At 32.8% G+C, this 16,556-nt stretch overlaps 1 protein-coding gene across 3 annotated transcripts; it reads left to right on the forward strand.

Moving 5' to 3' along the window:
• Positions 1–1,235: 1,235 nt before the first annotated feature.
• On the forward strand, positions 1,236–16,349 carry Mmadhc (metabolism of cobalamin associated D). Of its 3 annotated transcripts, none has more exons than XM_076865875.1 (8): positions 1,236–1,323; positions 1,761–1,817; positions 4,592–4,736; positions 6,848–7,065; positions 9,858–9,963; positions 10,518–10,648; positions 15,238–15,324; positions 16,082–16,349. In XM_076865875.1, exons 2-8 carry the CDS (start codon positions 1,809–1,811, stop codon positions 16,274–16,276), a joined length of 891 nt encoding a protein of 296 aa, XP_076721990.1. In that variant the 5' UTR covers positions 1,236–1,323; positions 1,761–1,808; the 3' UTR covers positions 16,277–16,349. The 3 variants fall into 3 exon arrangements, with proteins under 3 accessions (XP_076721990.1, XP_076721991.1, XP_076721989.1); XM_076865876.1 differs by having other exon boundaries at positions 1,251–1,387; XM_076865874.2 differs by lacking the exon at positions 1,236–1,323 and adding an exon at positions 1,444–1,555.
• Positions 16,350–16,556: the final 207 nt, after the last annotated feature.

Genomic DNA, 16,556 nt, shown 5'->3' on the forward strand with positions numbered 1-16,556 from the left:
CTTCTCACTCCTACAATTTGAGCTGCACATACTGACATCCTTCCAAAGGAAAAGAATAACTTCACAGTTGAAAAATCTGGCAAACACTACCTTAGCAAGGTGATAAAGGTTAGCATCAATAGTGATAAATCATGTGTACTCTTGATGTGATGTGTTAAGGAGGGTACTTTTCTTCTTTATCCCCTAAGTCCTGTAACTCCAATCAATGCATAAGAAAAAACATCAGGCAAACTCCAACTGTGGGATATTCAGCAAAATGTCTTATGGAGAATAAAGGGAAGGGAGGTCGGATGAGAAAAGGAAAGACAGTGGATATAACTTTCCTATGTACATATACCACAGAGAATCTCACAATCAGGTACATCCATAAGAAATTAATTTTAAAAAATAACTATGGGTAAACGGCAGAAAGATCAATCAAGGGAAAGGAGCAGGGGTTGGGGAGTAGAAAGGGAAAGGAGAGGTACTGGAGTAAGAATTAGAACAAGATATTTTCCATGCTTGTACAAGTTTGTCAAAATGGATTCTACTATCATGTATTACTAAAAAAAACAAAATAAAATAAAAATAAGTGCTTTGTTAGTATGCCTCAAAACTATCAAGGTTACAAAAGCAAACCAACTCTGTGAAACTGTCACTGCCTGGAAGAGTCTGAGGAGACATGGTGACTAAATGTGATGTGGTACTCTGAATTCTGATACAGAAACAGACAATAAGTCAAAAATTAAGAAATACGAATAAAATTTGAGCTTTAATTACTATTTTTAAAAATGCATTAACATAAATTAAAAGGATATGCTATTTATAAATAAATCATTGGATACGTATTTACCGAGCCTGTAGTGAAATGGCACTGTAGTGAAAATGGGGACATAAAAAGAAAAAGTGCCCTGTGCTCAAAAGAAAAATATTCGTGAAAAATACATAATCATACAAAGAACAGAAGACTGAATATTCCGGAGCCAGTAAGAAAAGCTCAGAGTGGGAGGAATCTATTAAATAAAACAAAAATCAATGAACGAAGGGAAAACTCCCGCCTAACACTGCCTGGAGCCCTCCTTGCTAACTCCCAGCTGACACCTCCCCGTTTCGGTCCACCCTGGTTGTCAGCCCAGGCTCAGCCAATCGAAGGTCGGCTCTGGTAGGCCTACGTGACACGCGTGCGCATCATCGGTTCGACGATCCTTGGCATCGATGCACTCGGAAGCAACTTCGTTGGCCTGGTCGTGACCAAAGTAGCCGCTACCCCCATCGCCTTCGCCGCAGCCATTTTGACAGTGCGAAGAGTCAGAATCTGGGACAGCTGGAGGAGGGTGGTGATTGGTACGGATGGTTTCCGCCCGCCTTAGCCCCTCCAAACTCGCCAATCTTGGGCCCAGAGTTCTCGGTATTGCCCTGATTACGGAGATCCCCTGTCGTCCTATCACCGCCCCTTCCTCTTCCGCGCAGCCCGACCCTCCTTTCGGAGCTGTTGCCAAATATCCCTGATCTGTGATAAAACATCAGCGTGGACCCCGGCCCTCTGAAGGCTGGCCGTCCCACTCCCTCGGGTCGGGTGGGTTTTCCGCCGGCACACGTGTGCCCGGGGACACTCGGAGCCGCGACCTCCTGGGGTCGGCGGGGGGAGTCTGGCCTCGGGGGTGAGGGGCAGCTCGGAGGTCATCCTGTCGAGGGGGAGGGACTCAGCACGCAATAGTGGACGTTCCGGAGCGGTCCCTCAGAGTTCTGTCACTAGCCTGTTTTGTTTTGTCCTTTCCCAGGAATACTTTGCGAAGGAGAAGATTTTGTGTCTTTCTTCTCCACTGGAAATGGCCAATGTGAGTAGTCTTAAAAGTCAGTTGAACTTGTTAGGAATCAGACGGATTTCATTATGAGGGCGTTGATGTCCTGATGTTAGTGTATCAAAAATGTCAGGAGAAGCAAGGGCTATGAAATTATGTTGTAATCCTTTTAAGGTAGTTTGAACACAAATATTCTTTTAATATGCATGTACTTATCTCTCCAATTTTATTTTTCTAGACAGAAAATTTTAAAACCCAATATTTTAAAGACATTATTCCAGTAAGTATTTAGAATCTATATAAAGCCCCTTTTTATTTCTGGTTAGCAAAACTGAAGGCTTTGTAGCCGTTGCAATATAGGAAGTGGCCTTCCAGATTCTACAAAATTAAATCAAAAGGTATTCATTCACATCAGCATTGACTCTTAAGTACCCTGTGATTAATTATACACTTCCAAGGATGAGGGTGTATTTCAGTGAGGGAGTGCTTGCCTAGTCTGTGCAAAAAAGAAAGAAAAAATTATATACATCTTACTTTACCTTAGAGAATTCATATAGTATGGACATAAGACATATGAAAACAGCTACAATAAAAGTAGCACATAATCTTTTTTTAAAACTTTGAAAGGGTACAATGCACATTCAGAGTTTTGTGCAGATGGAAAAGTAGGGTTTGGAGACTACTGTGAAAAACATTTGAGATTTGAAAACTGAATGAAATCTGATAATTAAGATATGGGTGGGAAGAACAGAAGTTGTTCAAAGAACACTACTCATTGCTCCTTTCAAAAATTAAATCATTTCCACCTGCTGATCACTAGAAGGTAAGATTGCTTTTATAAGTTATTTTTTAGAATGAAATTTATACTAAAAACTTTTAGTATTTAAATTGCTTAAAATTTTGTATTAATTTATATGCATTGTAAACTCTGAATGGATGTTAGTAATGAAATATGCATGTCTTTGACAGTTTAGTTAACATTCCAATTGAGAGTCATATCAATGCTTCAAAGTCTAGCAAACTGAATTTATGACTCTTTCTAAAATATACCTTTTGTGATGTTATGCTTTTTATCTAAAAAATTACAGACTTTTATTAAAATTTCATATATGGTAGGATAGTTGTTGAAGAAGTACATACCTGCTTTTCATAAAAATACAGAAAATATAGCAGTCCTGAATTCACGTAGCCCAATGGCATTAGTTAGCAACAAATTGCTATAGCTACCAGAAGGCTGCTTCTTTATATCAGAAAGGCATATTTCAAGTTTGTCTAGATTCTGAAGCATGGACATTTATGACTCTTAATATGTATGCTAACTGATTTCCATTAAACGAAGAATTTTTAGTAATGGGTTTTTTATTATTAAAGGGCCAAATCATATATTTTAAGTTTTGTGGGCCATATACTCTTGGTTACAGCTACTTCACTCTGCCATTATGGTGCAAAAGCAGTTAGACAGAATAAATAAGTGAATGGGTATGTATGTATTAAAATAAAACTTTGTTTACCAAAGCAATAGGCTGTACTTGTGAATAATTTGCCAACTCTTGCATTAATTTATTCTGACTCAAATATTTTGCTCAAAGTGTATGCATAGAAGATATTTATATATTCACCCATTATAACTGATTTCAATGTCTAGGAAATGAATATAAGATCAGAAAATGTACCACAAAGATTTGTGCTAAAATGAAGGAAATTGGACATTGCCATCCAATCAAAAGAGACTGGCTTGGGCAATAATTACCACTATTTATTTATTTACTTATTTATATATTTTGGTACCTAGGATTGAACCCAGGGGCACTTAACAAGTGAGCCACATCCTCAGCCCTTTTTCATTTTTTATTTTGAGATGGGGCCTTGCTAAGTTGCCAGCTTTGAACTTGCAGTCCTTCTGCCTCAGCCTCCCAAGCCCTTGGGATTACAGGTGTGTGCCACTGTGCCTGACAATTACCACAATTTATGGTAGTAAAATAAGAATACTATTAGAAGTGAAACAGATTTTGGTCCAAGGGGAGGTTTGGAAATTTCTGTATCTTAAGGATATAAGAATCTTACTTTTGCTACCTTTGTGGTATTGTCTTTAAATGAAGTATCTTTGATGAGTTTCCTTTCTTTCATGACACAATTGAACTCTGACCTTTATTGAAAAAGACATATACTTTTCTTTGAATTATTACTTGTTTTTTTTTTTGTCTTAATATTTGTATTGTCAACCTAAAATGAATGGGATATAGAAAGGCTTTCCAAAGAAAAATAGTTTATTTGGGAGTAAGAAAGTGATTGAAATCCAGAACACACATACCTTGACAGACAGTGGGAATTCACAGAAAGACAAGATTTTTAAAAGTAAAATGAGGAAGGTTCTATAGTTATTTTCAAATAATTATTCTTGGTATCCAAGGATCAGTAACAGGTACTAAGTCCAAGTTTGAATGGGCAGTTGTTGAGTAGACAATCTTATAAAGTTTTTTATATACAAGCTGTGGTAGCCTTGTGTCGATTGTGGTTTGGGCAATCTTTTGTGATGGTTTTATCAGGCATACATGCATGAAGATTTCCTCCCCTCCCCAACCAGGGTTTTCTGTCTTCATTTTATTAGAGTTCAACATAAATGACAGCTTTGATTCTGACAACTGACAGTATTTTGTTTTTAAAATTATATATTTATTTTAATGCTTGTTTCATAGTAGGTTTCAACAGAAGTGGAATAAATTTTGGCTTTAAAAGATGTATTGCAGTATGGCAGAAATTATAACATTTATATCTAGAATAAATAGTCTTATTTTTCCTGCCATTCTTAGGTGCTCTGTAACAGAGCCAGACTGGTTTCCTATCTCCCAGGATTTTGCTCTTTAGTTAAAAGAGTTGTCAATCCAAAAGCCTTTTCAACTGCAGGATCATCAGGTTCAGATGAATCTCATGTGGCCACTGCCCCTCCAGATATATGTAAGTAGATGTTATTTTTGCTTCACTTATAATCATTTCAAAATATTTGAGTTGCATTTCCTCTAGTATTTCTTTTTCTGATTTAGGAAGCTGTGTTTATTCCATTTAAAATAAGTCAGAGCTCTGGCTAAATATTTATTATCCAGAAAGGTACAATATTAAAGAATGAATATGCTCCTTATCTTATGGTGCAATTAAATCCCAGTTAACCTTTCAAAAATTGAAGACATGAGAGGTCAAAAATGCATTTAATATACCTTTTAGAATACAGAGTGTTGTAGGGTATGGGATATTTGCAGTGTCACATGGGCTTAACTAGAAACTGTGTCTCACTGTCCAGCATTGAGAAAGATTATGGTATAGCATGTTTCTAGACAGGAATAAGTTTGGTGCATATTCAGCAAAGGAAACAAATTAGAAATGTGAAGCGAGAACCTACAGAATGGGAGAAAATCTTTGCTAGCTACTCTTCTGATAAAGGATTAATATGTTTAATATATAAAGAACTCAAAAAAAGTAACACCAGAAAATCAAATATTTCAATAAATAAATGGGCAAATGAATTAAACAGATACTTGACAAAAGAAGAAATACAAATGACCACCAGATATATGAAAAAATGTTCAACGCCATTAGCAGTTAGGGAAATGCAAATCAAAACTACACTGAGATATCATCTCACACCAGTCGGATTCTTTTAATATAGCTGACTTCTTGTAAAGTGTATATTCAATCAGTAATTTATGCTGTCTACAAAGTCTACTTCTTCTATTTTGCACACCACTAAAATATTTTAGTCATGTTGCTCTCATGATAAGCCATGATTAACTCTTATTACTCTCAGCTAGAGTTCCCAGACTGTAAGAGTTCAAGTTTTTTTGAAAAAAGTGTTCTGTTATTAAGTTTGAGAAAAATGCCATATACATGCCATATTTGTGTCTTGAAAGTTTATAATGCACACTTAACCTATTGTGTGCTGAAAGTATTATTCATGGAATTCTTCTTTTCTGTAATTTAAGTTCATTTGGGTCTTCCAAGCCTTCCATCCTGCATTGCTTTTCCTTTAAAACTTCATCTTTGACTATTACCCAGTTTATATAACCAGAAAACTTAACTGTATATGTATTACAAATGAAATATTTGCCACTCAGATTATATAAGGGGCTGGTATCCTGAAAATAAATATATATATATATATATATATATATATATATTTTCCCCCCTAGATTAGTAGAAAAAAATACAACCCAGTAGAAAAACAAAAATCAAGCAGGATAATCAAAACAGGCCTTTCTCAGAAGAGAAATCCTAAGTGATCAGTAAACATTAAAATATGCTCAAATCCTATTAATATGGAACATTTTATTTTTTCTAAAGAGAATTTGACAATGGTAGACCTGATTGTTCTTTAAAACCAATCACATTCAAAACTTTATCTTAGGAACTAACCAGTCAATTACTAGTGGCTGTCTACAGCCTTATTACTTACAAGTAATTAGAAACCATACAAGTATTTGTTATTGCAGTATTTGTAGTCTGTATTAATTCAGGTGACACAGAATTGTGTCACATAGTGCTCAATTGTGTCACATAATGCTCAATTTTTTGGCCCCAGTCCATTAGTGTTTTGTGCCACTTAGTAATGGCAGCTGAATGCCCCTTCCTAAGGAAGACCATTTTTAAGTTTGGTGTCCTTCCTTTTAGGTCTTTTTCTCATAGTTTAAAAATATGAATATAAGGAAGTCAAATAAATACTGTTATTAATGCTATTCTTTGACTTAGCTTTTCTTTTAAAGAAATATGTCCTGGACATCATTCTGTACTGGTACATGAAAGTTTACTTGTATTCTTTTTAATGACTATCAAACATCTCATGTATTAATTAGAGTACTTTATTGAATTTTTCCCCTAACAATGGAGTTGCCTGTGAGCCATCAGCTAGTTATTTTAATTAGTATAAACCACATGAAACTAATTTATGTTCATACAAGAAAGCAGATTTCAGATATCTATTTGTAGGCAAAAAAATATAATAGTAAGAACATTCTTTCAGTCTTCAAATGATCTTGACTACTAAGAAGGAAATTATGTGTTTTGTTTCTCCTCTTCAGGCTCTAGAACAGTGTGGCCTGATGAAACTATGGGACCATTTGGACCTCAGGATCAGAGATTCCAGCTTCCTGGGAACATAGGTTTTGATTGTCACCTCAATGGGACTGCATCACAGAAGAAAAACCAGGTTCATAAAACTTTGCCTGATGTTCTGGCAGAACCTTTATCAACTGAAAGACATGAATTTGTGATGGCACAGTATGTGAATGAATTTCAGGTAAATTGCTAGTATCATTATGTTTTTCTAATTATTAATTCAATACTTTTTCTTAATCTGAGCATGTCACTTTTACATTGAAAAGTTTTTTTAAAAAAACTTGATTCTAGTATCTATAATAACAACATAAACAGTCCTTTAAAAAAAAGCAAAAAACAAAACAAAACAACTTGACATTGTCCAAGCTATACAGTGTTTGCAGTAAAATTTTTTATATAATTTTAGGTTACAATCTGTTGTAGGTAATTAATTCTTCAAAATTATGCTTTTTAATAACTATTTCCAATATAGATGATTTAATTATGACTTTATCACTGAAAATTTAGGTTACCTGTTTTTCACTTTTTAAAAATGGCAATTATAATCTGAATATGCACTTAATTCTAACCAACTTAACACTTCACTAGCCACTCTTAAAAGCTGAAGAAAATTTTGAGATCTCTGAAATTGTTTACAGAATGTTAATAAGAAAGCATTCTGGTTTTTTTTGTGTGTGTGTGTTTTGTTTTTAAGTGATTTCTGAGGGTTTTTGAGTTTGTATTGTTATTGTTTTTAGTTTTGTTGAAATACTTTAAACTGACATTGCATCATTGCTCAATCAAGGAAAAGTAACATGCAGTTCATAATTTTGGTCAAGCCCCTAACACTTTATCGTTTTTCACATTTCTGCATCATTTCAGGCAGAGTGTTTGACCAAATCTGTATTATCAGAAACAGCCTTCCCTGTCATGTGTTATTATAAATTATATCAGATGACCTGACATTGGGACACAGTTGACTTCCCCTACCTTTGTATCTCAGATAATTCCTTCTCAGTCTTCTTGGTTCTTCTTTCCTCCTCTGCCTATCAATTAAGTGATTTTTTTCCTACATGGTTGCTTCATCCTCATTTAAATTATTCCTTGTTCACATAATCCCTTGACTTTCTCCACAGGCTAGGTTTTTATAATCCCTAACTCACGATTTCTAGTTCTCACATTTCTGGCTCTACATTTTCATTTATCTACCAAACATCCCAGATTTTGCATGGTGAATGAGAAAGGCATATTTTATTTTAAATGAAAGTATATCATGGTTTACGTACAGAAAAAGAGGAAATAGTGGGAAATAAGAAGGAAAAGGTAAGATATCAAAAATTGTAAAAGGTCATTCAAGCTACATTAAGAAATGAAGAAGTCCTTTTTTCTCTACCTGTTCCTGTAACCAATACTGTTAATAGTATAACCATATTTCCTTTGTATCAAGATAAAAATCACAGCACCAAACTTGACTCCCCTTCTCAGTTCTATCTCCACAATGTCAAAATCACATCTTTCTGTGAAGTTGTTCTTTCCAGTTTTCTGCTCAGAGCCTTGTCTTGTCTCTAAGAATCCAGATTAGATAAATCTGGATTTATAAATTGACTTTACCACTTAATTATTTGACATTGAGAAAGTTACTTAGTCTTTCTGAGCCTTTGGTTCTTTATGTGGAAAAAAAAGGGAGGGACAATAATAATCTTTAGTCCACAAGGTTGCAGTGAGAATTAAATTTGAAAATGTACTTAAAGCACAAAAATCCACTAAGGGATCAATGAATGTTGATTGTTAATTGATCTTTTACCTGTTCCTCATTACCATACATTCTCCACATTAATACTAGTTTTTTGTATTTGATATTACTACTTCTTGTTGCATATGGACAAAAGTCAAAATTTCTTAATGTAGTGTAAAAGACCTTTCACAATTTTGATTTCTTTCCCATCTTATTTCCCACTACTTCTCTTTTCGCTCCAAGCATAATATATTTCCTCTTTTTTTTTTTTAACATATCATTGTCTTTCACCATTGTATACTGTTATATATAATTATCTCTGCTGGACTGTTTTTCTTTCTAATTTTCTAACCTATGCTCTACCTGTTCCTTACTTACTAAGCACACAGTAGTTAATATGTACCTCAAAAATGACAATTTCAATCTTTATCTGATTTTTCCTAGCAAAGCAAGTTTCTTTCTTCTCTTTGCCCCAGAAGACTTTCTTCCTAATCTTTAATCTTCCTAATCCTGTGTCACTTTTCATATGAAATTGCATTTATTTCATTTTTTTCTTTCTCTTACTAGGTTTGATATGTCAAAGAAGACTGGATTTATTTTATTTTTTTTAAATAACCTTTATAATAGTGCCTGCTCCTGTTAAAGTGCTAGACATATTCAGTTTAATAAAGACCTCTAAGCCCTACCTGTGGGAGGGGCTGTATTATTTAATCGTGTCACTTTTAAGTTAGTGTTCTTATCCCAATTTTGTAGATTATTGAACAAAATAATATATAATTAGATATAATCACAAAATACCAGAAGACATAACATTTTAAGGTATAAACATGGCATTTTAGTTTTTCATCCAAATTCTCTTCATATCATATCCTAGAATATCAGCAGCATATTTTTATTGTATTGTATTCAGAATTTCAAAGGTTCAGATCATCGATTCATCTTGGAGAAAAGTTTTTTGAGTATATAAGAAATTATTACCAGTTAAGTGTGGTAGCCCAGCCTGTCATCCCAACTATAGGAAAGGTTGAGGCAAGAGGATAACTTTGTTTGAGGCTAGGCTGGGCAGCTTAGCAAGACCCTGTCTTGCCCTAGGTGGTAGAAGGCCCACCCCTAGGTTCTATCTGTTATTATCCTCCCACCCCCCAAAAATACCTTCTAATAAGAATTATTTTAAAAAATTTTCTAACCAGATGAGTTCTTAACAGATATATTATTGTACTTGAACTTCAGATTTTACTTATAATGCTTGGTCCCCATAGGGTAATGATGGACCGGTTGAACAAGAAATTAACAGTGCAGAAACTTATTTTGAAAGTGCCAGAGTGGAGTGTGCAATCCAGACATGTCCAGAATTGCTTCAAAGAGGTATGTCACACCTCATATATTGAAACACTAACACGTTTAAGGTAATATTACTGATTTTGTAATGCATTGAGTAATGTACTCCAAAGGAACTATAATGCTCTGTGTCTTAATATTAGTGTGTCTGGCTGGAAATGATTGCATGTCTAAGATAAAGGCTTTCAAATGTCCTCCAAAATCAGATCTCATGCTTTTTACCTAAAACTTGTCATTTATACTCCTGCATGATTATTAGATCTATAATTTCATGAACTAATATATAATGGAGACAAATCTAAATAACAAATTTATTTGAAAATTTTTATTAACAGCAATAGCATGTAATTCTACTTACCCTCCAGAATTGTTGCCAGTATTGTTTCAACTCATCCAATAAAAATAGAAGTGAACTAAGATAAGTTCACTTTATTCTTTTCAAAAATAAAGTGTATTTGTAATAACTTAGTAAAAATAATTTAAACTTAAGCATAATTTTTCTAAGGAAGTGTTATTTTTATGAACTACATCTTTTGTTAAAGCAAATTATTTTCTTCTTGGATTTTTATTCTTATTTGTAGATTTTGAGTCACTATTTCCAGAAGTAGCTAATAGCAAACTAATGATTCTGACTGTAACGCAGAAAACTAAGAATGATATGACTGTTTGGAGTGAAGAGGTAGAACTTGAAAGAGAAATGCTCTTAGAAAAGGTAATTTTCTTACTTACTAACAATTTAATTTCATGGTCCAACTTAAATACCATTAAAATGGTGTATTAAAATGTCTTTTCCAGTCTTTGTTCATTCTCTGAAACATTTCAATACTAAACATCTTTTTCTAAGAACTAAAAAGCTGCAATTTTTTTTTGTCACTAGTATTTTTTAAAAACTTAGATTCTGTTCAATACTTTCCTTAATTTTTCTAAAATTTAAATCTGTTTTAGGAAATTTGGAAAAGATAGTACAAAACAACTTTTTTGAATCTCTTCATACTCTTTTTCTTTTTGCCCCTTCCTTCCATCTGCTCCCATTCTCCACTGTAAGGCATGTCAAGTAAATAGTGAAAATTACCCCAACAATTTCCAAGAATAGTAGCAATAAACAGTAAAATAGCACAATAAATACTGTATACAAATACAACATTTTTTTTTCACCTTAGCTTTTAACCTAATAACTTCCCATACCATTATATGTAGATATTGCTCATTTTTTTGTAGAATCTTTATAGTATTTCATTATACAAGTAAACCATAAGTTTTTTTAAATTATTCTAAAATTTTCTGTGTGATTTAGATGAAAATCAAACTTTTGCTATTACCAGCAACACACCAGTGAAAATCTATTTAATATATTTTAATGAATCTAATATGCATACATTTTTAAATAGATGATTTCTGAATTAAGAGGCATTTACATTTTAAATTTTGGTAAATAATATCAATTTGCCCACCAAAACCATTGTCCTAGTTTATATGCTGTCACTCTAGCTTAACCTGGACCTTAGCATTTTTTTTTTTAATCAGTCCAGGAGGTGATGAATTATAACTTCAAGTCTAGTAATTTAAAACTGTACAATTATTTGTCTTAAGAGTTTGATATTGAATTTTATCATTTCTTCTACAAGATAAGAATATTCCTCTGCTTGTATGACAGGTTAAGAATAACTCATTTGCTCACATTAGCTAATGAGTTGAAAAATCTTTACCAACTCCCATGCTTGATGTCAGGAATTATTTTTTCTTTAGAGTTGGATGTATGGCTCTTTTCATTTGTAATAATATATTACCATTTACATATTCAACAGTATTTTATGATAATAACTATATACTTAAATGTCCCACATGGAACCTTCTAATAAATTTCATTTAATCTTTAACAATTTTGAATATACTAATCATGTATTAATTAACAAAGGAGGTTATAGGAGAGGCACAAGGCATTGCCTCTGATTTTAAGAAGATGTGAATTTAGATGCAGTTTAAAAGGCAATAACTAGCAATAATATTTATTTACATATTAACATAATGCTTCGTAAATATATACTTATCATCACTGTTACTGAGCTGTTAGAGATCTCTTACAAGTGCATTGCATTAGTAGTCCCAATTTTGGAACAGTTAAAAGTTGTAAAACTAATTTGATACTGACTCCAGTATAGTTCTAAATTGGTTTTCTATAATAAATTGCAGGGCTTTGAAATGGCAACCTGCTTCATCTTGAAATTTATAATTTATGACTGAAAACCATCCCGTTTTCTATGAAAGAAACAGATAATTTTGATTGATATATGTTAGTGACTATTTTGGAACCACACCTTGCTTACTTTCCAAGTAGATATTTTATGGTTTAAACTTGTTCTTATTTTTTCCAGAAGATGTCACTGTTTGCTGTTGATGAACAGAAATGTTAAGAGAAAAACTGATTCTTTTGATAATGTGGAATTCTCTTTTTAATCCTTGTAAATATTTGATTGCATTGTTTTACTCAACCTTTGTAGTTTTTAGTCATGGCACATTCATTAAAGTGAAATGTATTCTAATGACTTTCTAAGAATTTTGAAGGTTAATGGACTGTATCAATAAATTTAAGTATGAAAAATAATCTAGAGAATATAATGTTACTTTAATGTTTGTCATTATTTTACAAGTAGGTATTGGTGGGAAAATAAGTGATATACCTCTATAGCAGAGGGCAACAAATTTTGGGGTTGTCAAAAAACAAAATTACAACTAACTTAGTTTTCTAAAAAAGAAAAATTTTTGACATAAATTTAACAGTTAACTTAAGCAAAGAAGATGTAGGAATAGTGCAGCCCTTTAAATTAGAAGTTCAGAAAACTTCAACCTGCCATGCAAGCAGGGTGTATTTATAGACAGAAAATAGAAGTGAGATCCAAATACAGCTTATGACAGCTCTGAATCTTATTTGAACATGATTGGCAACCTGCGATTGGCTGATACTCAGCTGTTTGTTACCAAGTAAACTTCTAACTTGGTAGTTCAGTTTATTTTTGTACCAAATTGGTTTTAGGACGTTAATTGGAACTTAAGGCATGGAGGCAGCCTTAATCAAATTTAACAGTTTAAAGATCTAATTGGTTTTCTTATTCTATAAAATAGAACAAGGCTTCCAATTACCTGAGCAGAGAAGGTTGGCTCTGTCAACAGAAAAGGACTGAATAAAGCACAAACTAGGAATGAGAGAAGCAGCTTGGTCCTTTCATAGTTATTTTCCCCGTAGGGTTAAGATGGGACTGTCTTATGCTCGTATAAATGAGGTCTCTTAAGATTGGTGGTTGTGTAGCTCCTGGCTTTTTTTTTTTTTTTTAAACTAGCGTGTCTTAAAGTTAGTTTAGTAACATGTGGCCCGTGGCCTGAATAACTCCATTTTGGTTTGGTCTGATCTGGTGTAGTACCAAAGCAACTTTTTTAAAAAAAGTTTCTCTTTGACATATTCTAATTCTAAGCATCACTATTCTTGCACTTTGGGGACATGTTTAAGTAAAGTAACAAGTTACTTGTATACAATCACTTGTGATACCTTGTGATATCAAGACAGGTATTCAGTTAATAACACGCAGGTAGTATACACAGTGTCTATGCTGGACCAAAAAAGATGATTCACATCCCAGACATGATGGAAATTTTACTACACTACTAAGAATGTCAGGGAATTTAAAACTTAATAATGTTTCTAGAATTTCTTTCATTGAATGTTTTTGGAAGGTGCTTGACTGCAGGTAACTGAAACAATAGAAAGTAAATCCTCATATGGGGAGTCTTCTGTTTTGTAGGCATTGTCAGTCACTGAGTCTCAACTATTCAATTCTGCTTTAATGTTTAAGCAGCCTTAAACAACAATATATAAATGAATAGATGTGGCTGTGTTCCCATAGAACTTTTTATCAAAACAGGTATCAGGTAGGATTTGGCTATGGGGCTTTAGCTTGCTAGTGTCTAATTTAGGATATACCTACATTCCTAAGTCTTAGACTTTTGAGTATTTTAGCTGAAGACCAGAGGTGCTCAGTGGGGTCTCTTCATTCTTGGTGATCAAGAAATCTAGGATTCTTATGTGAATTCATATTCATGCATGACCCTAGGTATCACATCAGTTCTGAACCCTGTAAACCAACAGCCTCTGCCATGCCTTAAAGAATCTTGCCTTCTCTTTACACAGCTCAGCTCTTTGCTAAGGAACTGGGATGAATTGCTTTGTAGGCTGCTCAGGAACCTTCTTTGTGTATCCCATCATCTCTACTATTCTCCCTTAAAAATTTCAGGTGTTTCAGTAGTCAGTCCAGAACTCTTACTTTGCACCTACTTAGCTGAGTGACACCATTGCATTGCTTGGTCTCTATTTCTTTTTCCCTTCTTTTGGCCAAAAAAAAAAAGTCCCTAGACAGAAGGTTAGAGCAGTTTTGGAAATTGCTTAATTTGTTTTCCTCCTTTCAACAACTACAATTTTATCTATTATTCAGGGTCTAAAAATTGTTGCTTTGTGTAGTTTTTAGCACTATTTGGTACTTGTTACTCTGTTGTAGCTAAAAATGGAATTATTCCATTGCTTTTGAACATTTATGATTTTTCTTCAACATGTAATCTAGACTAAATATTCATTATCATATTTTCACTGCTTACATTTTTTATAAAGTTAATATAGACATTATAGAAATTAGGATGATAAGGCCAAAATTTTGATACAAAAGTTTAATATACAAAATATATACAGTTAATATACAAAAGATACACAGGGTGTATAATGAAGAGAAAGTATCCCAGTTACCCTTCTTCCCCATCTATCAAGTTCAGTTACTTTTCTGTACCTTTTCAGAAATATTTCAGAACTTTTTAGATGGAGGTATGTGTTGAACACACAAACAAGTAATGTTTTAAAATAATCTACTCAAAATAATGAATGGTTTAGATTTTTTCATTATATTTTATCTTCCTTTTCATTCCTATTTCTAGTCTCCTTATTGATACAAGATGGCAACTTCATAATTTATCACAAATTTAGGAATTAATAGTGCAGACTGATTAGTCATATTTCAAAAAGTAGGAAATAAGGTAGAAGAAAAAAATACAGAATTTAAGCTTCAAAAGAAATAAAACTATTGTATTGACCATTGATCTTTTGAAATGGTGAAAATATTCTGACTTTGTAATTTAATTATCATTTTATTCTTATTGAGCCCTTTATCCAAAGCAGAAGATACTCCTTTAAGAAGTTGTTAAAAAATAAAATGATCTTTGGTGAAGACTATATTGAAAATATTCTTTGTATGTTTCTCTATGCAGTTCATTAATGGTGCTAAGGAAATCTGCTATGCTCTTCGAGCTGAAGGCTATTGGGCTGACTTTATCGACCCATCATCTGGTTTGGCAGTGAGTAATTAAATACATTTTGAATGCCATATCATGTGAAGTAAGATGATTTTTATTACAAAATTATTAAAAATGAAGACAGTTATTAATTTTTACCTTTATTAGCATAAAATTTGGTTTATATTAGTATATTTACTGTTTATAAACTGAAAATTAGAAATTAATATTGTCTGATTTCTTTAAAGAAATTATTTTTAGATTTTTTTAGAAGCAAAAAAAATATTTTTAACTATCCAGAGAAGTAACTTTTTGGAAATTGGTATTTAGAGTTATGCTTTGAAGACAATACTGACCCAAAATTGTGGTCTCATTTTAAATTCTGAATATTTCTTTCATTTACAAGTGGTGATAAAATCAGTTTTTTAATCTTAGGATATGTAGTGCTGTTTCTCAAAGTCAAAGATGTAATATAGACTAGAAATAGAAAAGTTTTATCTGGGCTTTAATTTTCTTATCTTGACAATGATGAAAGTAAATCAGCTGATTCTCAAAGTTTATTTTATCTTTAAAGTTTGTATCTGATTCTAAGTAACATGAAATTTGCTAAGAATATTCACTTCATATTTTCAGAATACACAGGTATTAGAGAAGCAGGTGTTAGGGCAGTTTAGGTATCGCATATGACCTTTTTATTTTTTATTTGATTTTGTAAATATGTGGGATATTAAAATGAATGTGTTCATATTTTCATAAAAAATTATTACTATAATTTATTTCTTCCTAATGAAAATATGATTTCATTTTTTATTTCCTCTAGTTTTTTGGACCATATACAAACAGCACTCTTTTTGAAACAGATGAACGTTACCGATATTTAGGATTTACTGTTGATGATCTTGGCTGCTGTAAAGTCATCCGTCATAGTCTCTGGGGTACCCATGTGGTTGTAGGAAGTATCTTCACTAATGCAACACCAGATAGCCATATTATGAAGAAACTAAGTGGAAACTAGCAATAATGTCATTTTATTTGCTGCTTTATTTGTTTGTAATTGATTGAACAATATAAACTGTCAAAGACTACAATTTTGGAAATATACTTATTTCCAGGTATTTATTTCAGCGTTTATGGATTTACAACACTGGCAAGTAATTTGGGTTTTTAAGATCACAAATGTTAATTATTCATATTGTCATTGAATATATGTGGAGCACTTCCACGTTGTACAAATGTGGTAGTTAACACATGATCAGGGTATGATTGGTCTCTTATTATTTGTTCTCCCCTTTATT

This window comes from Callospermophilus lateralis, chromosome 9, assembly GCF_048772815.1.
Source record: "Callospermophilus lateralis isolate mCalLat2 chromosome 9, mCalLat2.hap1, whole genome shotgun sequence".
NCBI lineage: Eukaryota > Metazoa > Chordata > Mammalia > Rodentia > Sciuridae > Callospermophilus > Callospermophilus lateralis.